Raw genomic sequence first — 27,533 nt, forward strand, 5'->3', positions numbered from 1 at the left:
GGCCGGCCGCGCCGACGCGGAAGCCGCGGCGGGAGCAGGGCGCGCGGCCGCCGCAGGTGGACACCGCCGGGCTGGCTGCGGCGGGGTGAGCTGAGGTGAGCGGAGGGGACCGGAGCGGAGGGTGAGGGAGCTGAGGGGACCGGAGGGGAGCGGAGCGGAGGCAGCCGACGGGAGGGGCTGGGCCGCCCCGCCCGCGAGCGGGAACAGGAACGGGCCCGGCCTGTCCGCGGCGAGAGGCAGGCCGCCGCCATGGCCGGCCGGCGCCTGCCCGCCCCGCTGGCCGGCCCCACTGATCCCCTCCCTCCTTCCCTTCCCGCAGGGCATGCGGCCGCCCGGGCTCTTCGGGCGGCTGAAGGCGGCGGTCGTCGGGGTGGTGCACGTGGGAGCGCTGCCAGGTAAGCGGCGGCCGGGCGGCCCGCTGGCGCTGCGCCCGCTGAGACGGCCAGCCGGCGGGACCGGGACCGGCCGCCCTGTCGTCGGCGTCACCCGTTAGCCGGCTGCAGCCCCCGGAGCAAAGCCCGCTCCCCTGGAAGCCCGTCCCGTCAGCCACCGCCGCGGGTGCCTCGTGAAGTGCCACAGGTTTGGGCATCTCCCCTTTCTAGAGGTGCCAGAGGCAGGAGACGCTTCCGTGCAGGGAGGCAGACTGAGAAAACAAGGGTTTGGTTTTGGTGAGCTGTCCACTGCTGTGTTGTAAGAGGCAATGGTTAGGTAATTATGCAAATGAACATTGGGACCACATAGATGTTGGGTAACGCTCTCGTGGGGTCCCGAGAGGCAAATGGAAGCTCAGGCAACAGGCAGGGTTTGTTCCACCCTGACCTCCCCATCCACCTTCCCAGGGGCTCAGCATAACCAGAGCTGATTACAGCAGCTCACCTTCCCCTGGACAGGCTGGTGTCCAGAGCTCGCTGTGCTCCACTTTTCCCAGAAGCAGCCTCCAGGTACTAATGCCAGCTCTCCCCACGCTGTGAAATCAGACCATCTAACAAAGTTGTCAGAGGGCTCATCACACTCCCCCTTTCAGACTCTCAGTGCCTGGCTTTAGGAGCCAAAGTATCAGGAACGACTTTGAACTTGATCTTAAGAGAAACTCATTGAACTCAAAATCCATGCGTGTTCATTTCTGCCATGAAGCACTTATACTGAAGATCAGATACAATCAACCCTGCAGATTAGAGTTTAAGATAGCTTTAACTGATTTTAAATTGGCTGGTGTTTAACATAGGTATTCTGCAGACCTACAGGTCAGTCTTGCCATAGGTTGTATTGTGTGGAGCATCACTAATGCAAGACAAGCTATAAGTAGTACAGGAATAATAGAGAGAGAGAGCAGACCTGGTGCAGTAAGAGATTATAGCAGATATTCTTCAATTTTGTGATTCAGATTTAGGAGCTGAATGGTTACAGCAGATCTGTCAAGTTCAGCTAAGGTAAGAGATGCCACTAAACCACGTCACAAGGAGATAGAGCAGCCTTTTAGCAAGTTTACCCTATTTCTCCCTATTTCAGTATGCCAATCCCTATAGTTATCCTACCTGAAAGCTATTACTGTATGTGGTTTTGGTTTGTGCGTGCCCTGGGGTAAGCAGCATTATTCTTGCAGGGACACCAAGAAGTTCTCTTCCATTGACCCAAATCATTGATCAAGCTTGTCAAGAGGCAGAAGCTTACAAGGATGCTGGAGTTGTAAGTTTTGATTTTCTTCCTCCTATGGCAGCGTTTACACAAAGCTGCTTCTGCATAGCCAATATTTGAGTCTATAATTCATCAAATGCATCTTAAACCACACAGTTTAGGAAGGTATTTAAATCCACATCTTTTATTTCAACAGAGTAAGTAGGTCTTCTAGATTACAAAACCTGAAATAACTATCACATACACCCAGAATAATTGAAAAAGCTTAGATTCTAATTATGCAATTCGAGTTGCTCAAGTTGGATTACCACGCATTTTTAATAATCAAGTCAATTTAAGGGGAAGAAAGAAAACAAAAAAGGAATGTTGACTGCAACATGGATGGTTGATGGCATTCTAGGTATCTGGCTGTAGAAAGCTTCGTTATCCGGTCTGACAGGCCACTGTTATTTTTAGCTCTGTACAACAGTGGTTCCCAAAGTCACAGAGGAATGCCATGTGCACAGCTGAGGCACTGCATGCATACCTCAGTCACTTTGGGGTGCAGGAGCACCCCACATTTGTGTTTGTGCCAAAACAGCATAGATTATTCAGGGACTAAAAAAAGCTTAGGCCCTTTTCTGCCCTCTTTAACCCTTCTATCATAGCCCCCTGGCAGCAGGCATGCCTGGGTTGTGCATCTAGAAGAGAAGGCCCAAAAGGCCAGTCTCAGCCAGAGGCAAGAAGAGGCAGGTACTACTGACTGAATTGCAATTGGACCTAAAGTGGTGTAGTAATCTTCATAGGTCAGTCTATTTTAACAGGGTGTATGTCCTTTTGAAAGGTCAGATATGTTTTAAACATTTCATTGCACCTTGTCTTTGGGTGTTGATATGCTTTTTCTTTTGACCTGCCTACAGTATTATGTACGTTTTCTGGAATGATAAGGTGGTGTCCTAATGTCTGAGGTTTGAAAATGTCTTAAATGAACAAGTAGTCACTGCTCTGAACTACTGTTTTCTGCAAAACTTTAACAACAGGCCAGTTGAAACCTTTTTAATGGCATAAGGTAGAACAATATTTTACAGGCTGAACAAAACAGAAGAGCTCAGTCTGAATTATAGAAGACCAAGGTCAAAATGCAAGACAAGTCACATGAAGTAGGTTATGGGCAGAAACTAGTAAGGTTAAATTAGGAAAGAATCCTGAGAACAGAATTGCTGAAAGGATAAAAGAGCAGTGCAGAAGAATGATGTTTACGTAGGTGGGCTTCAGTGCCTTTAAACAGATAAGCACATGTAAGATGTCCACACAGTTAGAATAATCTCTAACTGCAAGTTGTACAGAATGAGTAAGTTTTCTTCCTTTTCATACCTCCTGAAAGAACAGGTGTGCAATAGCTCTGTATGCTGTACTGTGACTTTATATTTTGTCTTTACAGTTACAGCATCAACATGAGGTATAACACGATTTGATCTACATCAGAAGAGTAGCAAGTACTAGTCTGTCTTCCTGTGTTAGCGGAAGTGGTTCACAAGTGATCTGTAACTCAAAGCCATTGCCCCACATTCCAGTGCCTGTTTACCCATTTCCCTTACTAATAATTACACATTGAAACGTTTAGCAGCAGGGAGAAAACACCCAAGTATACCTAAAGGTAAGGGAGGATACAGAAGCGGTTACTTTCACTGCTGGCATGCACAAAGCTGGAGGAGTTTTAAGACAAGCTTTAAAATCAGTAATAACACAAAATTTTAAATTTATGTTTTAAACTTTGTCTTTTCAACAGTTGTAATAAATTTTGCTCTTCCAGGTCTAACTGGTTTACCTTTTCTCCTACTGCATTGCAGTCTCTGAACTTGAATATATTTTTAAACTTCTCTCTCAGGTAGACAGATGAGGTGAATGCTGTTATTTCTCTACACACTTAGACAAACTCAGGGCTTAAAGTTATGCTTAGTCTATTTCCTGTAGAAGTCACAAGAACATCAGTATATGTTCCACACCAATCTTCATTCTAAAGGTCCATACATAATAGTCTTACAGCAATATGACAAACAAATCCTTTACTAATGCTGTAAAGGTCAGAGATAATCAGGAGGGCATCCATAAATATCAGTATGGTTGCCTAACACTTTCTGCAATTCACTTGTTTAGTTTTTCCTGGTGCTTTAAGAGAAGTGCAAGTTTTCACGATGGGTGCTTCAGGAGCTTCCCAGCTTTTGCCCAAAGATCACCACTCTTCCAAAGTAACCATCCTGCTTCTATAATGGGAATATCATAGAATAGTTTAGGTTGGAAGGGACCTTAAAGATCATCCAGTTCCAACCCCCCTGCCGTGGGCAGGGACACCTTCTACTAGACCAGGTTGCCCAAAGCCCCATCCAACCTGGCCTTGAACACTTCCAGGGAGAGGGGGCATCCACAACTTCTCTGGGAAACCTGTTCCAGTGCCTCACCACCCTCATTGTGAAGAATTTCTTCCTAATATCTAATCTAAATCTCCCCTCCTTCAGCTTAAAGCCATTACCCCATGTCCTATCACTCTATGCCCTTGTAAACAGTCCCTCTCCTCCTTTCCTGTTGGCCTCTTTAGGTACTAGAAGGCTGCTATAAGGTCTCCCCAGAGCCTTCTCTTCTCCAGGCTGAACAACCCCAACTCTCTCAGCCTGTCCTTATAGGAGAGGTGCTCCAGCCCTCTGATCATCTCTGTGGCCTCCTCTGGACTCACTCCAACAGCTCCATGTCCTTATGTTGGGGGCCCCAGAGCTAGACACAGTACTCCAGGTGTGGTCTCACAAGAGCAGAGGGGCAGAATCACCTCCTTCAGCCTGCTGGTCACACTTCTTTTGATGTATTTGGGTTTCCCCTCAGTACTCCAACTGACCTGTTAAGCAGTCTTTTTCTTCTAGAAGAGGAGCTAGAAACATAAAGGTTTTTTTCCACAGATGTTTCCACTGACAGTATTTCCAAATGCTGTCTACAGTAGCCTTTAAGAAGATATGTAACTATTTTGCTGCTACTAGATGTTCGCATATTGTCTCAAGTTGCTTGAATTGGTGTTAACATTTAAAAATAAAGTATATGGTCTTGCTCACTCAATATGCATTGCACTTAGAAGTAAATCCTAGTATATTCAGAAAAAGGTGACTTGTCTGGCACATTAGCAGCTTAACATAATAAATATGAAAGATTTGTGATATTACAGCACAGTAATGAAAACAAGTGAGTGCTCAGTTAGGAAGCCATCTGTGCTCAAAATGTATATGCTTTGTACTTGCATGTTGCTAAACAATGAAATTCCCTAGACAAGGTTTTATAAGCAGCAAGCTATAAGGCATTATGATCCCTCCAATTTGTATATCTGCTTTTGTTTAAGAAAAATGCAAAATATATATTCAAGTTAACTTTAATTCATTCTCTTCAGCCTGGGTGATACTTTATAGCCAGAAAGAGAGCACAAGTTCCCTCTAGTTTCATTGATATAGATCACTTTACTACTAGTTGCTATTATCTAGCTGTAGCTACTTGAGTAGTTGACATTAAAGACAACTAGAGATACCATAAGTAAAACTATTTCTTTAAAAAAAATCCCCAAATTATAAAGCTACATTGAATTGCAAATATTATAGTGCTTCTCACCACACGATGTTTTAGATGTGCTTTTTTTTTTACCAATGCTGTCTCTGGAGATACATTCTTTACTATTCTGATCCTCCTGACCCTTCTTTAGTCTCTGTACCCAGAAGGAGAGTTTCTAGTATATGTTTTATATTGATGCTTTTAAGAAATAGAAAGTTTTAAGCCTTTTATTCTTATAACTATAATAATAGTTAGCATTCAAATTACTTAAAGTTTAATAACAGTTGAGATAGAATAAACTAGTATTTCTACATAGAAACATGTTATCACATGGATTACAGAAGTTAGCATTTCAAATCTTAGCTCTATTGCAGTGGAATAAAATAGCGGACATACCTCCCATGGTATATGCAGGAGAACATACAATACCTACTTAACTGTATTGAGGCAGTAATCTCTTAGCTCTGGAGGTGAAGTTTTTAAAGGAATTGCCAGGAAGGTGTGCCTCAACATTGCAAATAAATGCTCTACAAAGGCACCTGATTTCCTTTATAAGGGGCACATGACTGTAGTGGTGAGAAAGGCTGTAATTGTCTTAGTACACACCTGAGCCTATATAATCATGGGTGTGGTACAAAAAGCCCCTTTTCTTCCTGTAGGAAAAAGTAGTTGTTTTAAGCTTGCAAGGGTTTGTATTATTATGTATGTGTCTGTAGGTAAAGCCTTTCTTTTAGGGGAAACGCTGGGGTTAAAGTTGGTGCAGAGTTAAAGCTTGTAAGATTGTTATACCTGTTGTGGTTTATAATGTTGTGACTATTTTTGATGCTTTTGTGCTGTGATATGTGTATGTGCATGGCTGAAGTGTTTTAAGAGGTCATTTGTGTAAGTGGAATAAAGCTAGGGAAATTATTTTTCTATATAATCAGAGAGCTATTTAAATGACCTATTTTCCAGTAGCTAACTGTGATACAAGAGGCACTTTGTGCATATGTAGCACTTCAGAAGTCATTCAAAGTAAAAAGGAAATATATTGTTTGAGGATTACTTATAATAAGGCTATTATATATAAGCAACACTTAAATTATCTAAATACTCAGTGGAAAAGGAGCACAAAAGGTATTTGCTAGAGTTTTATCTCTTACTATCTAAATAAATTCTGCTTTGGAGGGTGTAATACAGTAGCTGTTCCCATAGTCTAAACTATAAGCTTAAGTTCCAGGAACTTTAATTTAGCATAACTGTTTTCTTTCCACCATTTTAATTAGCTGTCTGATAGTGCTGAAGTCTGGTTTATATACATATCAATTCAGTAAACACAGAAATCTGTGGTGTTATATTTTTCTATAAAATATGAAAGAAAGCTTTGAGTTACTGCATCTGTAATTCAGTTCTCTGTATTGCAGAACGTATGTTGTTCTCTTTTAATTAAACAAAACATAATATGCAAAAGAACATAGTCTATCAGATGGTACCCAAAGAAAGTAATACCAAAAATATTCAGTGCAACCGTGGACCTTAAGGCTATAGGGAGAGACAACTGCTGAAATGTGAATATAGTAAGTTTAAGGCAGAAGAGAAGAATGTTGGAATCTTCCCATATGCCTGCATTTTGAACTAGAATTCAATCAGATACTTTTTATGCACAGTAGTATGGCTAGGGTTTTTAATTATTTTTAAATGAATTAATTCATTAATGTATCTAATGGAATAGTTTGCTTTATGCAAATCCTGAGCTGTCAAAGTAGTAGCAACTCAAAGAAAGCTTAGTTTCACTGTGGAATTCCTGTGGAGTTCTGCCAATCTGTTCTCCTGCTTTTTCAGCTACTAGCACAGCTCTTCAGGAGCTGAGCATCTGAAGCCCTGTTCCCAGATGCCTTTCTTCTTGCCTGTCCTATTGAGGTTGATTCTTGACTGCCGGAAAGCCTGGGGGTTCTGGTTTGTAGATCCCAGCTCCTTGCCCTTATGATAAGCTTGGAGTTTCCTAGCTATCCAGGTTTGGGTGAAGTCTGCCAAGTAGAGCATTCTTGAGCCAAGGACTAAGGGCTTCCAGGTTTTGTAGCCTCAAGGAATTACCTGGTTTTGAGGGTTCATCGCAATTTTTTAAGTTTGTTTTCTTTTGTTAAAATATTATAGTTCTACATTAATCCTTTTGCCACATACTATTACTGACCAACTTTGCATTCTTGATTAAACTGACCTAAGGTATTTATGTGTACAGAAGGCAAAAGGCTAAGGGATTTCTCTTTCTGTTGGTACCACAAAGGATTCAGTAGTTGTGCCTGAGGTACAGCACCATTTGGTCAGTTCAGGTTTCTTGGAACAGTCCTGACCTCATCCCAGAGAAACTGGCTAAAAGGTGGTGATGGTTTTTTTCCCCTTAAAATGCCATGGGTTTTCTGAGGACTGGTTGTCATCTTTGTCATATGGCTACTTCCCATCACAGGTAGAGAAGTGTGGATGTTAAATTATACATTGAATTGGGTGTAGAAGCAAAATCAAGGATAGATGTTTTGGTTAGTTGCCATATCTGGCTTTCCTTTGCCTAGTTGCAGTTTTCTTGGACTGGAATTCTGTAATTAAATATGCTGATGAATGGCACCAAGTAGTGTGTAGGTCTAATGTTGAGTGCTCATAGTATTAGATCACTTTTTCCACTGATAGGTTGTATCCTTTTGTTTTTAATGTAGCATGTGTTTTGCGTATTTAAATACTCAGCTATAAGTCATTTGGTAAAGGCAGCTGTACCCTGGTGCACTGAATTTACGTGGGTTGTGGACTGACCCTACTGTTCCACTGGATTATTTCTGTTCTCAGTTTTCCTCCATGTTAGGTGTTCATTTATGATGTCTGTGGTTTAGCCTGTAATTCAGCCATTAAATGCTGACTGCATTTTATATACTGTCTTATCTTTTACTGCCAAAAGGGCTTCTACACTACAGCAAAGATTAAAGAAGCGTTACATATGAAAGTTTTTTAAAAAGGAAACCTTTTCTTCCCCCTTCGTGATTCTCTACGTTATTATGAACCAAACTTCTTTGTTTAATCTCTAGTTGTTTTTTTCCCCCAAATGTTCTTCTTTCTATTCTGGTTCAGTTGCAATATCTTTGAAATGTAAAGCTCTCATTTTAAAGAATTAAGATGTGTGAGATAAAACTCCAGAGAGAGTGGAATTTATTTTCTATATATGCAATTAATTTGTCTATTAAACTTTGTGTATTTTTAGATTGAAGCAGGTGAGAAATTTCTAGATTCTTTTGACATTCTTGCTTCAAATGCAAAACATCAGGCTTGAAATATGTTTCAAGGCTATACTTTTGTTATTACTCCTTGACAAAATTATATATGATTTGTAGTTGCTGAAAACTTTCTGGTATATACTATACAATGATTGGAAAAGTACAACGTACCAGATAATGTGCAAAGATTTTCAATAAATTGCATAAATTGTATCAGCAGAGTATTTTATCATTGCTCTGTTGTTTGCTAAGAGTATGTCCATGTGGAGTGAGAGGTATAGTAGATAATAAATAGCAATATCTTCCTTCAAGTAATTCTGAATCCAAAATGGGAGAAATATCAATAGTTAATATAATACTGTGGTGTTAGGCACGCTGCAAATAGGCACATTAATAGTCAAACAAAAAATTCCTTTATTTATCCAAAATAACACTTATTTTCTGACATTAATTGAATTGAAAATTGCCTTGATTATCTCTAAATCCTCTGTTATCCAAACATACTCAATATCCTGTATTCCACTTGGATAATTGAAGTTTGACTTTACACTGTTTTTAATGAGGTATAAGATTTAACTCATTCGCCCATAGTTCACATTTTAGGATGGATCAAAGGAAACCAAATTGATGAATGTATAATTAAAATCACATTTATTTCTCTTCATGATTTCCCTGAAAATACCATGCTGTTGATGAAAGCACTTTTATAAGTAGCTGTATGCATCAACACAATTTACTGTAGATAATCCTTCCTTTGAAGGAAAACCTTTAAACTCACGTGTCTTTTAATACAAAACAGCGTAATGGTAAACTAGCCACGTTTAAGTTCCTTTTTTCCCCAGTTTAATCATATTTCTTTACCATAATCTCCACAGGATGGCTTGATAGTAGAAAATATGCATGATCTTCCTTACACAGTGTGTCCTGGGCCTGAAGTAACCGCAGCAATGACAGTCATTAGTGCTGCAGTGAGACAAACCTGCCCCCATCTCGCGCTGGGTGTCCAGATCCTGTGTGCTGCAAACCAAGAGGCAATAGCAGTTGCTCTTGCTGCAGGTAATAGAAATGACTCATCAGTTACTACTGTTGTTTGCTATGGCATTTACTCTCTGCAAATTGTGCATTGTACTAACATAGATACCATGAAAAATGAGACATGAAAAGCTCACTGTACCCTGAAAAAGCAGAAATTAGATTTTGAGAAAGATGCCTGCTTGATTATAATAGATGATACTTGTGCACTGCTTCAGTTGGAGGCAGCTAAAAATCCCAAGGCCGCTGCTGCAGCTTTCTAGGTGAAACCTGTCTAAAGATAATGATTAGTTTAAACCTACTCATGTCTAAAAGCCACCTTTGGTGTAACTCTATTTACTTCAGTTAAATTATATTTGAGGATCAATTTAACCCACTGTGGTCGAGCATCCCGTTTCAGCATCTAATTATATGTTGTTGCTACTAGTGTTATCCATTAAAACTAAGTTTTCATTGCCTTTTTTAATGAATGGATGGAATTAAGCTTTTTATCTAATAACAAAAAAAATTGAGTGTACAGCTAGCCAAACTACTTAAAATTAAATTGCATTTGAGGGAATTAAATACAAATTAATCTATCTTTATTGCACGAACCCTAGACTTGCTAACCTTTCTGCTCCTACTGCTTGCTGAAGCAATTTTAGTTTTTCATATGTAATATTCCATGATTTAAAGATGGAGGCTGGTTTAATATGGAAGGCTTGTACTTCCTAAACACTTCATAAATTGAGGGTTAATGCCTGGTTTTACCCAAATTGCATATGTGATTACAGTAAGGGTGCACATTTTTGAATGTACAAATCTTAAAAACAGGCAGAATTTTGTAAGAATGCAAAACTAAAAGATGCTGGTGTTAATTGAAAGCCGTGCTTCAGGTAAAATAATGTAGGCTAACTTATCTGCAAATTATGTTGGATATGTTCTATAAGTCTTAAATTTCTTTTTTGTTGGGGGAATTCTTGTTCGTAGATGTCTTTTGAACTCAGATTTGTTTGGAGTGCTTTAAGATCAGAAGTTGCCATTTTCAAGGTATCCAGCTACTTGGCAAACTGACAAAACCTACTATTTATTGCTGTAGTAGAACCTATATGAAAACTTAAAAGAAAAATGCTTGCTAACAGAACCAAGTTTTAGTTTTTAGGGATTGTATGCATGTAGGATACTTGAGGCACACAGGCATTTGCAAAGATATTTACACATCTTATTTTTAAATGCAATAGTCAAACTGTTAGTGAGTTATGCATCCTTTTAGGAGCGAAATTGATCACTAAATAAGGGATATAGTGTGGGGACAATGTATTTCTCTTACCTCTCAGCAGTTATTAATGAGGGAGGAAGTTCCTGGAGGGCTTGGGTTTTGCTCAGCTCTACTACTGTTCTGCGCTATTTGCTCTGTAACTGGAGAACACCAGCTAGGAAGGGCCTGTGCTTAATGCGTTTCATTGCACTTCTCTAAAAATGATTGTCTCAAGTTCACTGAACAGGAAAGCAAAAGAAAAGAAAATCACTTTAAGCAAAATCATAGTAAAATGAGTGCTGCTGTGTAGGTAACAAATCTTTGAGTAGTTTTTCTTTAGCAACTTAGTAGTGACTTTAATGTCAATACAGTTTTAATAGGTGGCTATTAATAAAGCAAGCCCTGTATGCTTTTGCTACAAAAAATAACTTGCTGAAGGTGTTTTAGCTAAAAAGCGTATGTAGCATCTCCTGCTACTATGCAGTCATTTCATTTTCCATGTGGAAACTCCTATCTCAGTAGAAATAACTGCTCTGAAGAGAACTGCACAGGGAAAGCGTAAGTGGTCTCTATGTGAAGGTAACGATTTTATTTTGTAAAGGGGGAAAAAAGTCAGCAGGTTTACAGTGTGGCTAGAAGGAGCTCAACATCAATAACATGATTATGCTAATAAACATGTTGTGGGTAGCTGAATAGTAACAGATTAAATTACTGAATTTTCCTAGCATATTGACAAGGTATTGGATAAATCTGAAAATAACAGTAATATATCAGGGGATGAGGCATCTGAGAAAGTGGAGTGGTTTTTTTAATTTATTTTGGTTCTTTAGGCAACGTACATTTATTCAATTAGGCACCTAAAGGGAGGAATGCCAGCAAGAACATGTTCATTCTGGGTGCTTCAGCAAAGGCATGGGGCAGAGGTAGGAAAATAGTGGGGGGATCTTGAGGAAAAAGGGAACTGCTGTGTCTCCACTCTGACAGAAACAAGCAGTTCCTCATGTTACCAAAAAAGAACTATTGAGCCAAAACAGTTGTTGCCAACATCCTCCCAGCTCCAAAACGTTATTGCAGACTGTTACACCAGTGCTGAGTGCTCTTGGTTCACGGACAGGCCCACCACAGGGGGCTGAAGGAGGCGGTTGCCCAAGGGCAACCATCCAGTAGGCCATGGCCACCTTCTGCCGTGGGCCTCGTGGCAGGGCCCGTGTTCTCCCTCCCTCTGCCCCACAAACCGGCATCACTGTGTCTGACCTTTTGCTTTCACTTTTGACTTCAAGAGATTATGTTGAAAGCTGCCGGATTTCCCCATTCCTCAGGGCAGATGTGGCAATGTCAGCCCACTCAAAAATGGGTGTACACAAATAGTGAGGGAGATTCATGTCACATCTTTCTTAAAATTAAAGTCCTCTACTGCTCAATTTTTATACTCTTCTAATGTAGGCATTTTAATTTAAAATACAGTAATGTCCCTAAGGAACCATAGACTGCAAAACATAGAGGCAATACAGAATAGTACAGTTTTGTATTTATATTTTTGACTGGAAGCCATCTTAATCTCAAATACTTATTCTCAGAAAAATGACCCTTCTTAATAGTTCATTTTAATGACATCCTCCAAAGACTGTATTATCTTCTTTCTTTCCTCAGATGCTCTTTGTGGAGAAGCAAGTCAGAATTTGTTTGCTAGGGTTACTTTTCAATTGGTTCATTATTAACAGGTGTACCATGTGTTTTTTAGAGGTGTATAATTTCCTGTTTGTAGTTTCTGATTTAATTAACTACATGTGCTCAAGAGTGAAACAGAATGATGTATATGAGCAGCTTCTATGAGCATTTGTAGAGGAGATAAAAATACAAATGCTCCCTAATTTATTTTTGTTTAGCAAATATTACTGGTTATCATTTCTCAGTGCTTGGGAATGTCTACAATATGTTCATCAAGTCTGGGTCGGGTTTAGGCACAGTGTTTAGTTTTCCTTATTTATCAGTGTGTCTTGTTTCCTGAAGTTAACCATTGTGTTAATTTCATGTACTCATGTTTGTGGTTGATCTACTTCCAAATTACATGGCTTTTCTTTTGTTGAAAGTTTGCTAACTGTGAAGCACTATTCATATCAGAAGGGACTGTTGTGTCTAAAGGAATTGCCCAAAAGCCCTCAGCTGCTATTTGTGTTTTTCCTTGTGTTAGATGTTTTGCTTGGCTCTAATCTACCAGTGTAGGTCTTTGCAGAGGAGATGCAGAGCCTTTATAATAGAGGGCATATATGCTGGTGATATTCCCTTTATTATTTTGCATTTCTGCATGTTCTCCATTACCAACATACAGCAGTGAAAGAAATAACTGACCCATCATTAACTAATGGAAACAAAGTTAATGGTAAGAAGGATTTCAAGAAATACTGCCATTGTGGAATATTGGCCTGGCCATCTGCTGATCTCTGAGGCATAAAACAGTCCCCACAGTTGTATCTCTGAACACTTCTGCTATTCCAGGTACCCCTCCCTGCTGTATCTTGACTCCATGGGGTGGAAACCCAAGCACATGGGCCAGAAGCAAGTTCTGCTCTTGTGTTCTGGCCAGAGCTTCAGTCTGGGGGCCTGGGAGGAAGGAGTGTTGGGTCTACTGTAGAGTGTAGCCTCCTTATACCTGGGTGAGCCTGTGTTATACTCATCATGAATCAGGGCTCAGTTTTTAAGTTTATCTTAGCTCATAAATTTAGAATAGAATAGTTCAGTTGGAAGGGACTTAAAATGATCATCTAGTCTGACTGTATCTCCACCTGACTGAAACTGCCCTTTTTTCCTTTAAGGATCACGTTACTGAAATTTCATTTATGAATTAAGTCTTCATCAATGATAATGATGCAGTTGGTAGCTGATTAAGTGAGGCTTCATCTCAGAAGATATACCAGGTACCCAGATATCTCCATGTCTTTTAGAAATACAGCTTTGTTGTCTGAGACAATTCTGTGCCCTCATCCACCAGCAGAGATATCCTCCACAGGAATTCACTTGCTACAGCCCTTGGTACTGTTTAAGGTGGGATAGAATTGGGCAGAGCTGTGTGCTGCTTGTTTGGTTTTTTAACTGCCACCGTACTAATGCTGTGGTGGTGCAGAGGCAGCTAAGCTGAGAATGGCAGCAGGGGTGTGCATGCCTTGAGCACCCGCAGGTGCTGTGGAGCAAGGCAGTGAGCGCTCTGCTGGAGATGCTTCTCCCAGGCCTGCCATTCATGCTGAGCATGGAAGGAGCTGCTGCAAGACAATGTCCTGAGTAGTAAAGGGTCTTCGCAGCATGGAGACTGTATGCTTCTATTGTCAATAGCAGGCAGTCATTACTCCCGAGTTTTCATTTTCAGCACAAAATCAGTCTTTCAGATTCTTTTTGGATTAGGAAGGCAAGAAGAGCTAGGAGCCAGGATTTACTGCGTGTATAAAACAAGATGCCTCCAGTACAGTTAGCTGCTGCATCTTGCCTTTATGTGAAGGCAGAGATGTTTGCCTCAAGTCCAAAATTCAGCAGCACCCAGGAGTTGCTGCCTTGCAGAGGCCAGGTCTCATTTCTGTGAAAGCAGTAAGTACTAGCTCCCAGCTAGTCCTCTTGACTTTATAACTGAAGGAAGGAACATACCTGAGACAGTGAATTGGATGCAACCATTGAGAAGCCCTGTTTTGGGGTGTTAAAATGCAGTGATATGCATATTTGCAGCATTTAAGATGGATAAAGTAAAATTACTATTTCCTCCATCAACTCAGTCTTGCAATATTTTCTCACCCAACAAAAGCGTTTCAGTCTGTCCTTTTTTTTAATCATAACTTATCATGGAAAGGAAACTAAAAAATAAAGCTTTTCTCTACAATTGATAGACCTTCACAGCTGTTTAGGTAAAGCTGTTTAAGTAGGATTAAAGTAAGTGGAGTAACATTAACTTTTGAAAAAGAGACAAGCTCTAGTTCCTTGAGCAGGCCCTGCAGTGGCTGGTTACTTGATTGCATGTTCTTAATATAGTCTTGAAGTTCCATTTATTAGGTTTTGTTGGAAATTTCCTGTTCTTGTTTTCCAGTGAGATTACAAATTTTTTTTGTTCCCATACAAGTCAGAAATGGAACTAGCCATTTACTATTCAACAGCTATTACTTTTCAAGTTGCTAAATGTGAAAATAAGCAATAGTATTCTCACAATTTTATGAGTGTAAAAATGAATTCATTAGCAGAATCTGATTATGGCTTCATGAAACAGAAGGGTAATGATTTGGTGCCTGCACCTATTAGACTTGGTTAAAATTTGTGTTTTCATAGCCCCCAAAAACCCAGATAGAGTGCAGCCTTGTTAAACTAAGTACAATCCTAATGTTTAGCAGAAAGTCTTAAATTACTCAGTTAAGGAAAGACAAACCAGACATCAACAAACAACATGTAAGCAGTGACTTTGAAATTACTCAATGAATAGCCTCTGTCCTGAGTTAGACATTATGATTGCTGTGAAAATGGAACATATCTCTGGACTCATCAATAGTGTCATTAGAGGAGAAGTAGTTTTTCCTATTTAACTCTGAATTGTACTGTAAACTTGGGTGATTTAAATAGAACATACACTTTTTGTTCCTAGATGGAGAAATCAGTCTGGCTATTTGGACTGTGTTTATTACCCAATGTCTACTAGCACCTGTAACTATACTTGTGGCATGCTCTTGTCTTTCGGTCCCAAGGAGACTCCATGCTTTTCACCCCCTAATCTCAAGGCATAGGACAGCTCGTTTTTGATTTGACATTCTTCTGATGTTTCTTGTTAGCTGGAGCCTGTGTTGCTAAGCTGTACAGGTTTTTCTCTATCAGGCATAAGCTTCTGTTTCTGCAACTTCAGGGCTTTTGGAATGAAACTGAAATTTTAAAATAAACAGGCACCTTATCATTTGGTAAATACATTTTAAAGATTGTTTATGTTTACATTTGAAATGTGATAAGGTGAGGCCTCTTCGCCTAAGCAGTTCTCTGGTGGGTGGGATTGGATGGATCCTTGATGGCTGCTTTCACATGCATTGGTTTCTGTGGTGTGATGTCACCCTAATTAAATGTGCAGCTGACTCCAAAGCTGGAGCAGCAGCAGAGCTTCAGAAGGGCCAGGAAGAGACCTCTAAAGTGAAAGCTGCACAAGATGAGTGCAGAACCTTTACATGTATGTTAAGTGGCAGGTGAAATAAACTTCAAGACTAGGAAGGACTGGAGAGAAGAGGGAAATACAATAAGGGAGTGTGAATTCAATCTTGTGCCTCACAGCTGTGGGCTTATTACACCATGGCCCATGACTTCAGTATTTCAAGGCTGTGCAGGGGGTCCCTGAGGGTAGATGAATGGCCTGTGTGAAGTCATTGCTGTTCATAATCTTCTTGTAAAGTATCCACCGCACAAAACCTTCCTAGTGCAAAAAGTTAATCAATATGGTGGAAACTGTGTTGCTAAGACATAAGAAGACTTAATGCTATTCCTCTGTGTCCATGTCCTCGATGGTTTTTTTTGACCTGATGGCCAACTTCAGGCATGTTAAACAGGGGAATAGATGTTGGGAAATAAGTAGTGCAATGAAAGAGTATCAGGAAGGAGAGGAGAAACCCAATGTAATGACCCTTTTTGGAGAGAAGACACTTCGTTAGAACAGAGGAGCTGTGTTTTGACCTACCTGCTCCTCTGTCGGCATGTGCCCACTGGCATGTCATGACAAGAGGCAGGTCAGGGTGTGCAGCCGCCTGTTTTGAGCTGCACAGGAACAAATTGATAGGGGCTGAGAAAGAGAAGGGAACCATAGGGACAGGGAGAAGGCTGGTGGGCTCCATGGGAGAGAAGGGAGTTGAAAGTACTAAGATGGAAAGAAATAGTCAAGAGAATATGGGTGAAAATAGAGATTGTAAAACTTAAATGTGTGGAAAACCAAGATTGGTTAGTCTTAGAGCCTATGGAACAACTTGTGTTGGGATCAAATAAAAGGGGCAGTAAGGTGAGGTTTTGTTTATATTGAGTATTTCTGGTTTTCAGTCTTCAGTTTTAACTAAGATATTGCTATTTTTTTTTTCAGGTCTTAATTTTATCCGGGCTGAAGGGTTCGTGTTTTCTCATGTTGCTGATGAAGGGATTATAAATGCCTGTGCAGGTAGCCTGCTACGGTACAGAAAACAAGTTGGAGCAGAGAACATTCAGATTTTTGCTGATATTAAAAAGAAACATAGGTAAATACAAGCAATATTTTATGTAAATATGAATGTTATAATGATCTTATATTTTTCTCCATTTTCTGATTTTTTTTTAATGCCTATTTAGTGTCAGGAGAGTTAATGATATAGGGAGAACTTTATAGTTCAAGGAAAGTCCTGCAGTGATATTCAGGTATATGTTTAAAACCAAATTTGCACATGTAAGCTGCAGGTTGCTGCATCTGTGAAGTTTGCAGTTGTTTAACCTTCAGGATTTATAAATACAGACTGCAAAAGTCTTACATCTGGTATTAGGTGAGATTTTGTACACTTGTGTATGTGTGTATACAAGTGTGTATGCCTATTATGTTTAAAGAAATTTTGTTTCTGGAGGCTAGGCATCCAACATTATTTTTATTTACACAAGCAGTTGCCATATGAAAGCATCCAAATCATAATATTTTGGCATTTTAAAAAGCTATTCTCTTTTTTTCTCCTTCATGCCAATAATACTGGTTTCTTCTACTTAAATCAGTGCTGTCTATGTACGGATTATGTTCTATGATTATCAAATAGAAAGAACTTATGACAGATGAATCCAGTCTCTTTTCTGCTGATACTTTATCGTAACTGTCACATGGTACTTTCAGCTATTTAGATGTCACTCTGGTTGTTTTTTTCCCCAGAAGAACTGCTCAAGTGTTATGTATTATACATGCTAAATAACCTAATTAAAATGTTTGTGTGTAGTATGTGGATAATCATGAGAATAACCAAGTCTGGAAGATCTTAAATACCTAATAAAAGGTAGTAAATTTCAAAATAGAAAGGAAACAATGTAGCATGGTCAAATTAAGGTTTTAAAATCTTTTCAGCGTAGTTTCTTTCTAATGATTTCTTTAGGTATATATGTAAAAAAAATACATTGCATTAGATTTTTTTGTAATAAATAAATTGATTGTATCATGATTTTTTCCCTTTGTCTTGACAACTGATGAATGGGTATTTGGATTATACTTACTGTTGTTCAAAGGATTTGCTTCTTAAGAAAGGAAAAGAGGGGGGTTTTTTTCAGGCAGATTCGTAAGCTGAAAAGGAGATGTTAAAGGACTTTGGTTGAGTTTTTTAATGTAGAAAAATATGCCTGCCACTGAGAGCTGCTAGCCTCCTTTAAATGGGGAGAAACTATTTTTGTAGTCTACGTGCTATGTTACGACTACCTTCCATGCCCTACTTTTAGGGCGCCTGCTACTCTTAAGCCCCATTTCATCCTCATTGTACGTATTAGGTATAGGCCTGCCTTTCTCCAGAAAGGGAATTAGTGTACTTCCTTTTGCATTCATCACCATGAGCGGAATGCATTGCACACATGTACTGCCTCTATGGCCAGAGCATGGCCCACCCCCCAACAGTGTTGTCCATCTAGTCTGATCCAGGAAAGAGGTTGGCTCCATCACCACTCATCAGTGCAACATGTTGGCCATAGCCATTGTTTTCTGCTTAAATGGAAATAGAGAAACAACAAAGTCAGGTGTTGAACCAGCAATGGCTGGAATTCTTTCAAAGTTTAGAACCATTTAAATTAAAAGCTGGTATTGCTATAGGTTTCAGACAAAGTGCGTCACCCATATACCAAAGACTGCTGTTGAAAAGCTAGGTTGCAGGTAATTGATGTTTATATCTGCTGTGTAAGATGATTCCTGTGATTATATCATAGGTAATAACTATACTTTCTGTTAGTTGGACTTTGTGAAATGAAGTAAAGGGTGTTAATTCTGTTCTAGGCAACAGAATATGATTTATGAATGACTGCACATCCACAGCTCCCACTTGAAGTCAGAGAGCTGTGTGTGCTCAACATTTCTGAAATACAGGTGCTCGACATGTAAGCAGCTGTCTCAATTGACACTTGGTAGTTCACACTTAGCAATCACTCTTTAGAGATGGGAGACCCAGAGCAATAGACCGATCAATTATGGTTCCCTGATGGAAAAGATTGGGTTTTTTCCTCCTGTTTATATTGCAATTTTACTTCCCAATTTAAAACGGGACCCTTACCCTCTCACAAAGCCTGCCTTTGACTGTTCTGACAGCAGGGAAGATGAAGAAATGCAGTCTAAACATTCAACAAGATGGATAACAAATGTGTGTGCTGACAGTAACCACTGTTATGTTCCCTCTGTTTACAGTGCTCATGCCCTGACAGCAGACATCAGTGTGGCCGAGACCGCTTCGGCTGCCGAGCTCTTCCTGGCTGATGGGGTTGTACTGACTGGCACGGCTACCGGATTGCCTGCAGATCCCCAGGAGCTGAAAGGTGAGAGCTGTCATATGAAGGTCGGGCAACAGGCAGTGAATCAGCTTCTGGATTAATGTAGAAGGAAATCTATATATCCGCTGTTCCTTAAGGGGAAGAAAAGAAGCTCTCACTGTAGGGTTTGATTTGATACGGCAGAACTAATGTGATTGAGGTGCTATTCAGATTGGCTGTCATATGTTTCTAAACAACAATTTGGTGGGACAAAAATGAAAATTATTTCAAGCTTTTATGACACTGGGGCTGAAATGAAAAAAGTATGTAAAACTGTTAAAACACCCTGTTCTAATTCTAAAAAGTCTTAATATAAGAAAAAGCCACTTCATAGCCTTATTAGAAAACTAACTAACTATAAATGTTTTCATTGAAGGAGTTAAGCATTTTTATTTTTCACAATGAAAATGGAATTCCTACAGGAAAAGGGGCATTTTGATAAGGCAACATTCCAAACAGCAATACTGGGGAAAGTACTGCTTGGAAGATTTAAAAAAAAATACAGGTTTGTTGGTAGATAGAAAGATATTACATGAAAATAGTTTTTAAACAGTGTGGACTTTATCAAGGGAGAATCATTTGACCTATGAGTTCTGACCTTTGCAAAAGTTTTATGTGATTCTTCATATTTTTATATTGGCATAAGTTTGGGCTGTCTTCATGAAACTAGACTGCTCCCATGCTAGAATTAAAGTTCTGTCATGGGGGCATTAAATTTTCATCAATAATTTTAATTTAGATTAATGGCTTGAATTTTGAGAGTCTCACTACATAAAATAGAATGTGTAATTTTTTTAGGTTTTACTTTTGCTGACATGCTTTAACTTAGCGTGTTTTGAAGTTCCAGTGCAAGGTGTATTGTATACAACTTATGTTAGCTGATCAGAGTGAAAAACATACTTTACTTGCCATAGCTATCTGGACCTGAAACATCGTTTGAAATAACATTAAATCATTCAGCATTTTCAGGGTTTATCTATATCATATGTGCTTAACAGCATTTAAAATGAATGTTGAACTTGTCAAAATGGGTTCTTACTTCGTACATATTAAACTTTGTGACAAATAATAGGTTATAAATGACTATGCTTCAGTCACCAATGTTAAAAAGAAAATGATGGTTTGGTGTGAACACTGAGCTCTTGAATTAGTTGGGTCTCTTGGTATAGTCAACTAGAAATGGTACATGGAACAGGAGACCCTGAAAGTAAAGATTTCATAAGTCTTAGGGCAAAATCCTAGGTTAAATTCTGCTTTCACATATACACGTGCAACCTCCATTGATTTCCTGCATCAGAGAGCAAAACCTGACCTCTAGGCCCACGCTTTTTTTATCACAGGACTCCGACCGGACAGCACCATGGCTTCTGCTTTTCTTTCATATGAACAAACATGTCCGTCTCTGCCGTCTTCTCTTTCTGGGTCTGAAGAACAAAATGAATCACAGTTGGCAGCTGTAATGAAGTACAGCCATTAATTTTGTGTTTGGATTTATGCTATGAAAACAAGAGTCTGCAGATCATAGGTTTATTTTACTTAGGTCACAGCATTTTGGATGTTAACAGGCCCTCTTATGAGAAGAATGTTGGCTTAAAACAGCTAAGAGAAGAATTTAAGAATCAATATTCCAGAGTAGAAGGAAATGACAGATTAGGCATATCTATGTCAGCAGATTCTTAAAAGGAATCAGATCTACAGTCTACAAAGTTGGTGTTGATGTGAGTGAAATTTTGCATTTCACAAATTTATGCAGCCCTGGAAGTGCTGTATTACGATGATACACACAATTGGGCACCTTTCATCACACTGCAAAGCATCTCTTGAAAGCAGAACCAAGAGACTGATGAGATTTTTGTCATTTTTTTTTTTAGCTTTGTCATGCAGTAATATAGAAGTGGTTTTGCCTTTGTGTCTGTGTTGAACTGACTGATTTGTGATGGGATGTGGGAAATGAGTGTTTCCCTGTCAAGCCAGAGAACTGTCTTCAGTAGGGTTTTGTTTGTAGTTTGTGTCGTTGCCTTCTTGTAGGCAACCATCAGCATCGCTCCTTGCAGCGGCTGGCAGACTTTGCTCCAGGGCTCCCTGAGCATACCAAGGCAACAGTGGTTGAGGGAGTAAGAGGCCTAAAATCAGACTTGAGGTTATTAAGGAGCAGGAATTATAGCTGAGTGTTTTGAATTACAATTAATTTATTTAATAAACCATATTTTCCTTTAAGAGGTTATAGAAGTTTGTTCCAGTTTGCTACACTGTAAAATGTTCTTTGGTTGGAGAGCGAATCTATCGGGTTTTCTCTTTGGCTATAACTGCTGAAATACCTGCTTCACATCCAGTCTGGATTTTTAGTGACCAAAACTTTGTGTCATGACTGCCTAGTTACCTGTGTGAATAAGGCAAATGGCCTCTGGTGAGTAATGAGTGGAACAGGGGGTACATCATGAAACCCAACGGTTGGCTGTGACTGTCTCCTTAGTTATTGTTCACAAAAGGGGCATCAAGACTGATTCACCCTCTCACCTTTCGATGGTACGTTTAGGTCAAAATAGAGGCTCGTAGAGATAAACAGGAGATGTCTCTGATCTGTACTTCTTGTAAGCCCTAGGTTTAATGACAGAGAAAAAGTCCTTTGAATTAAAAAACTAAAATGTGTTACAGTGGAGCATTACCATAAACAGTGTTGTGTATGGTACAGTGATTACTGCATATGAAAAAGCTGATAAAGAAGAGTAGCCGAGCAAGTTATTGGCACAGTGGTGCTTATTTTTACGCTGCTCTTCACCATTGTTTTCAAGCTAGGAGCATTTGGCCTTTATTTCATGTAACTTGTGCATACCATAGTTCAAATGCTTTCATTGTGCTTTGCAACCAAGCACCATCTCATTTGATTTTATTAAAGACATGTCTGCAGATGTACTGTCACAAGAAAGAGCACAGTGCCCTCTAGTTACAGTTTACTGAAATAGAAAAATGTGCAAGTTGTGTAAACTTTAGGATCTTGTTACTGTAACATCACAAAATTGTCTCCTTTTCTCTATGTCAAAATATAATCAGAAGAAGAAAGCTGAGAGATTTTTATTTAAGCAAGGCTCTGTGTTTAGAGACATCTTGACAGTGACTGAACATTGCCATGCAAAAGCATATCTTGGTGCTGTTGCTTTTTTCTTTTACAAGTTAGAATTTGTAGTAACACAGCTAATAGACAAATCACCTTCTACTAATCAACTTTAGGCCTTGATGTATTTGGAAACGACTTAAAAGTAGCATCTGAAGCATACCTAATTAGGTAACCCAGACTCATTGCAGACTGAGCACTCCCATTGCCATTCTTCACATTATCAATCTGAATAAATCTCCAGCACAGGAGATGTGTGTGGACTTGGCATGTCATGTATGAATCTCAGCAGGAGTTGGATATCTTGCTACTTTGGAAAGCTTTGGGGTTTTTTTATAGTGTCACAGCAGCCTTGGGTTTCACTGGTTTTTACCCTTTGCCTTGTAGGGCTAAGCTATTGTCTTTCACTCATGTGATCACACTCTGTTTAATTATTTGGCTCTTCATTTTTTCCTGCTGATGCGAAATAATTATAAAACAACTACCTGCTAATGTGCCTTACGCACTTGTCATAAAAACAAATATTGACTTGGAATGCAGTTCCTCTGGGAATACAGTAAAGTACTGTCACACAAATCTGCGGTCAGTTGTAGCACCTTAATTATGCATTGGTATCTATGTAAAGCAGGTACGATATTTCTAAGAGCACATAGATACTGTATAAATAAAAATCTGATTTTTCTAGAACAGGATTTCAGTAATAATGCTATAAATAACTAAATGTGAATTATTTTGTTCCTGTAAGCAGGACAACTATAAGAATATAAAATATGCATAGAAATAACTATAGCTTTAATCATATGTGCATGATCCAACTTTGTTTAAAATTTTCAATAAGGATTGTGTGGAATGGTTTTATTTTTGTGTTAAAATGTTCGTAAGAAGGAGTTATTGTTCCTAGATGGAAAAATGATCAGGCATGTGACCTAAGAAGAGATTCAAGAGCATTTTAATTGATCCTCTTTCTTCAGTGAAGTAGGAAGGTGATAAATAATTAGTCTTCCCTGAAGCATAATTAATAAGTTAGGGTTCTGATGAAACTTCATTTAAACAAATAGTGTTTTGAAGCAGACTTTTGTATGTTGCATATGCTTTCCCTAGTTACCTCAAGCTCTGACCATCTTACATCAGTTTATCACCAATTAAAGCAATTTATATGTTTTTAAAGGTCAGAAGTAATGCCTCATAACCTTTCTGTAAGTAAGGGATGAAGCATCTGGTCCTATGAGTGATTCTTAGCATGGTCAGTGTGAAATGGAAGGATGAGAAGGATGCTTAGTAATTCTTGAACTGGGATTTTTTCAACTTTTATTTTTCCAGAGCTAGTACTGACCTGAGTTCTGCAGAAGATACTCTATTAACCTTTTATTTATCAATGGGGAACCCTTCCATGGTCAAAACAGCCATCCCCTTTTGGTTTTATTCTAAAAAATGTGAAGTACAGTGACTGAGCCATGTATCACCTGCTGCACAGTCAGATCTGTCAGAATGCATGCATTTCACAGTGAATGTGATCACCTGAACCATAGACTGAAATCTGAAGTGTTATTTTGGGGTCTGTATATTTTTGAGCCCTGGTTTTGATAAGTCTGTTGCTCCTTTTGGAGCCAGGTAAAAGGTCAGATGATTAAGTAACACATACAGTATATAGAAAAAATAATTGCCTTTTTTTGTTCCTTTGCCGTTCATAGAAAGAGAAGAAGTCTTTATCAGTAGTGTCTTCTGCTTTCTGGTAAACTAGCTGGAGCAATCATTGTAGTCTATAAGACCACTGCTTGCTTGTCCATGTCCCTGAAATTTATCATGAAGTAGGGAGCATGTTCCTTTTCCATTCCCTGTGAATAAGGCCCTTCTTGTTTCTTTGCTGAGGATTTTCTACTAGTTGTCAACATAGCATAAATTCAGCAAGGAGACCTGGCAGAAATACACACCAGTCCAACTACCATTATTGTGATTTAAACTGATGACTGAAGCATTGTAATGAGCACAGCTCTGCTGAATAGTTCTGCCACTGTAATGATCTCACCAGACTAGCAAAAAAGAATCTGAGCTGATAAAATGAATGGAAACAAAAATGGTATCTTATCCTTGTAGCTGTATTTTGATTACTTTGTGGAAATATTGGGGGAGGTGATTATTCATGTCTTAAGGTGAGGGAAATCTAGAACACAGTTAAGATTCCACATGCAGCATGGGAGCCCACATGGTCACTTCAGCATCAGTAAATCCTTTGTCAAGGCAATGGACCTGGTCTGCCTGGAATCTATACTGAGTGCTACTACAACACAGTAATAAACATAGCTCCCTTCTGTATGTGTAGTACCTCACACACAACGGAGCCTCTAAGTGTGATGGTAACGGTCACAGTAAGTGAAAGAGTCTGGTCCTGCTGTGCAAAAACTTCCTGCATCGCATCTCTTCTTACCAGTGATGTGGAATAAAAATGAATTTGAGAGAATATAGTAAAATGCAGTACATTCTTTACCAGCCAATTTGACTTAATCTTGCTTAAACCTTGTTCCTTGAGAACAGAGAGGGCTACAGCTGTGGTACCAAGAGCCAACTTTCATGTCTTCCGTAGCACTGAAACCATCCTCTGATATATGACCAGGAATATTCTCTTGTAGCATTTCATACAACAACAGAATGCAAAATAAAAGTGAGATTTTTCTTAACAGCTGTTCAGAGCCAAAGGTGTTTTTTCTAGAGAGGTTTTTTCATTCTATAGAAGTAAAAAATACCATGATCATGAGTTTCTTGATACTCACCTTTCTTTAGCATTGAAAAAACTACACAAATTAGTCTTGATAGAGTTTCAAAGATGGGACTTAACCCTAATTTTGCTTTTCTTCTCTTCAGAGGTTAAACATGCTGTGAAGATTCCTGTGTTGATTGGGTCTGGAGTGACTCTGGAGAATGTGAGGAGTTACTTGGATGCAAACGCTCTAATAATTGGTTCGTATTTCAAGAAAGAAGGTTATTGGGCAAATGCTGTCGATCCTGACAGAGTAAAGAAATTTATGGAACACATAAGTAAACTGAGAGGATGATTTTGTCAGCAAACTATTTTTTGTGTGTGTATAAGTGCAGTTTGATACATCGTACAGAATTAAAGCACAAATGTGTGCTTGAATGGCTAATAACATTAAATGAAAACACCCATCATCTCTGTAACTAGCTGGGAAACATGGTGACACTTTACAATAAACTGGTGCTCTGATGTTTGGTTTCTAGGCAGCACGTTTCTGTGGCACTGAAAGCCATCGCCAATGCAAAACCAACTCTCTGAAGGCTTGTGTAATATATTCTCTCCTATAAGTAAAACGCTTATGGAGTTTAAGAATTTGTAGTAAATATTCATCAGAGGTGAGCTGCGTTTTGTTTTGCCTGTGACTACAATAGGATGCCCTAAGTTTACAGCTAAAAGTATTGTAAATTGGACAAGTTAATTAGCCTTCCAGTTTCCCATCTGTAAAATGATGATAATAGTACCTACATCACATGGGGGTTGTAAGACATAATAAATGAATGAATGTACAGCACTTTCATCTCCTCAAATGAAGGGCTCTATTAAAGTTCAAGATCGTTATTTTTTCATTAGAATTGTGCATTTATTACAAAAATGTAGTAATTGTATACCATACAAAAATTTAAGATAATTGGGAAATTGATTTACTTACACTTACTAGAGAATAAATGTAAATATTTAATTACATTCTAAGTAGATTTGGAATTTAGTCAAAATGTTTTTTGCAAAAATTGGGAATTTTAATAAAGGTTTGTTGTTGTTTTTCAGCAAACTCCTACAGCTTTGTACCTCTCCAGACTAGTATTAGTGATGTTAAAAACTGCCAGGTTCCTTCCAGTACACAAGGTGTAATTATGATGGGAACCTTTCTACCAAAGCTGACAGGTAAACAGAGATTTTAATTTTTCTGTAGAACATAGAGGAAAAATATGACAGTCTCACTGTGTATATTGTAAGAGATTCCCCTTGAATTTTATCTTTTAGCTCTAGGGAAGTTTAAAGTAACCTAAAGAATACCTGTTATGTCATGGCTGTATAAAATGTGGGCATATGTTTTCATTTCTTGGGACTGGGAGCCGAATTTGTCTTCTGGGATCTCTCTCTCTTTCCTTGACATCTATGCATCAGGCTTCTGCTGATGCTAATGAAAGTTATATTGTAGATATCAAAGCAAGTATACAAACACATTTTTTTTGTCAGCTGGCAGAGTGCCCATGCTTCTCTGAACAAAAGATACATCCTCCTTCCAAAGGCAAAAAGATTTTCAAGAAATTTAGTTTCATTAACATAATGGTGATTCCAGAACATCACACGTGAGAATTAAGTCTTCTTGTGTCTCTTCTTTCTGGACTAGTCTGTCTCCCACATGACTCCCATCAAAAGCAGTGAAATATCTTTGGTGTGCTGACCTCCTGGAAAAGAGATTCCTTAGACCCTATGACAATCTTGACATTCTTGTGCTTTTCTCCCTTTTCCTCCTAAATACACTGACAAAGTTTCAATGCACAGAAATCCCTTCAGGTGCCTACTTAGTGCACCAGCACTACTTTTTCCGAAGTCCACATTTACACAGGCATTTTAATCTGCCATGTGTTTGGACTTCATCAAAACCAACAGTTCTGTCCCAACCACTTGTCCCCACAGTTTCTCTCATGCCAGCAGGAGCATTCATGTGGTTTCACAGGTATCAGGAAACTCAGTCTAGCTGAGAGCTAACTCAGTCTTGTACTGGCCACAGTCTGGAGGGGAAATGCAGATCATCTTCCTCACTCCTTGCATCTGCAGCTCTATCTCCAAGCTGCTCATATAGGCAGTGCAGAATTACTTGAGGATCATGAAGATGCTTTCTAAATGTGTCTTCCACACACTTATTCACCCACAGCATATTTACCAGGTAAAGCATTGATCTGGTTGTCTTTAAGTTCTTAGCCTGAGTAATGAGTGCTGTCTTATGTCCTCTTTATTGTGAAAAACACCACATTAAATAAAAAGAATGAATTTAGATATCAGTAATACCAGCATGCTTAAATCAGTACATATTTTTCACCTTTGTGTATTTAGGACTGTTTTCAGGCCTTTCACAAGTTGCATCATTGTACAGAAGATTTAATGATGGTTGTCCCAACAGATATTTTACAATACAATTGTTTCCAACTTTGAAAGCTATTTTCAGTAAAGCTGTAAGCTAGAAAG

General features: G+C 39.1%; 2 protein-coding genes across 2 annotated transcripts in view; both read left to right on the forward strand.

Annotated features, from left to right (window-relative positions):
* Position 1: 1 nt before the first annotated feature.
* LOC129212231 (uncharacterized protein F13E9.13, mitochondrial-like) lies at positions 2 to 26,112 on the forward strand. The gene is made up of 8 exons (XM_054840547.1): positions 2 to 95; positions 320 to 395; positions 1,604 to 1,686; positions 9,308 to 9,488; positions 16,775 to 16,925; positions 19,079 to 19,206; positions 25,172 to 25,267; positions 25,547 to 26,112. The coding sequence occupies exons 2-8, from the start codon at positions 323 to 325 to the stop codon at positions 25,567 to 25,569; spliced, it is 735 nt and encodes a 244-aa protein (XP_054696522.1). The 5' UTR covers positions 2 to 95; positions 320 to 322; the 3' UTR covers positions 25,570 to 26,112.
* The window catches only part of C13H19orf12 (chromosome 13 C19orf12 homolog), a 32,498-nt gene continuing 31,073 nt past the window's right edge, over positions 26,109 to 27,533 (forward strand). Inside the window, exon 1 of the mRNA XM_054840549.1 lies at positions 26,109 to 26,225. The gene's annotated coding sequence lies outside the window, so the exon portion shown is untranslated. The remainder of the gene's footprint in view (positions 26,226 to 27,533) is intronic.

This window comes from Grus americana, chromosome 13 (genome assembly GCF_028858705.1).
Source record: "Grus americana isolate bGruAme1 chromosome 13, bGruAme1.mat, whole genome shotgun sequence".
NCBI lineage: Eukaryota > Metazoa > Chordata > Aves > Gruiformes > Gruidae > Grus > Grus americana.

Excerpts from the sequence above, each read along its gene's own strand:
- LOC129212231 (XM_054840547.1), top strand. The coding sequence starts at position 323 with ATGCGGCCGCCCGGGCTCTTCGGGCGGCTGAAGGCGGCGGTCGTCGGG. Across the intron at positions 9,489-16,774 it reads AGCAGTTGCTCTTGCTGCAG|GTCTTAATTTTATCCGGGCT; the intron begins GTAATAGAAATG and ends TTTTTTTTTCAG. Across the intron at positions 16,926-19,078 it reads GATATTAAAAAGAAACATAG|TGCTCATGCCCTGACAGCAG; the intron begins GTAAATACAAGC and ends CTCTGTTTACAG.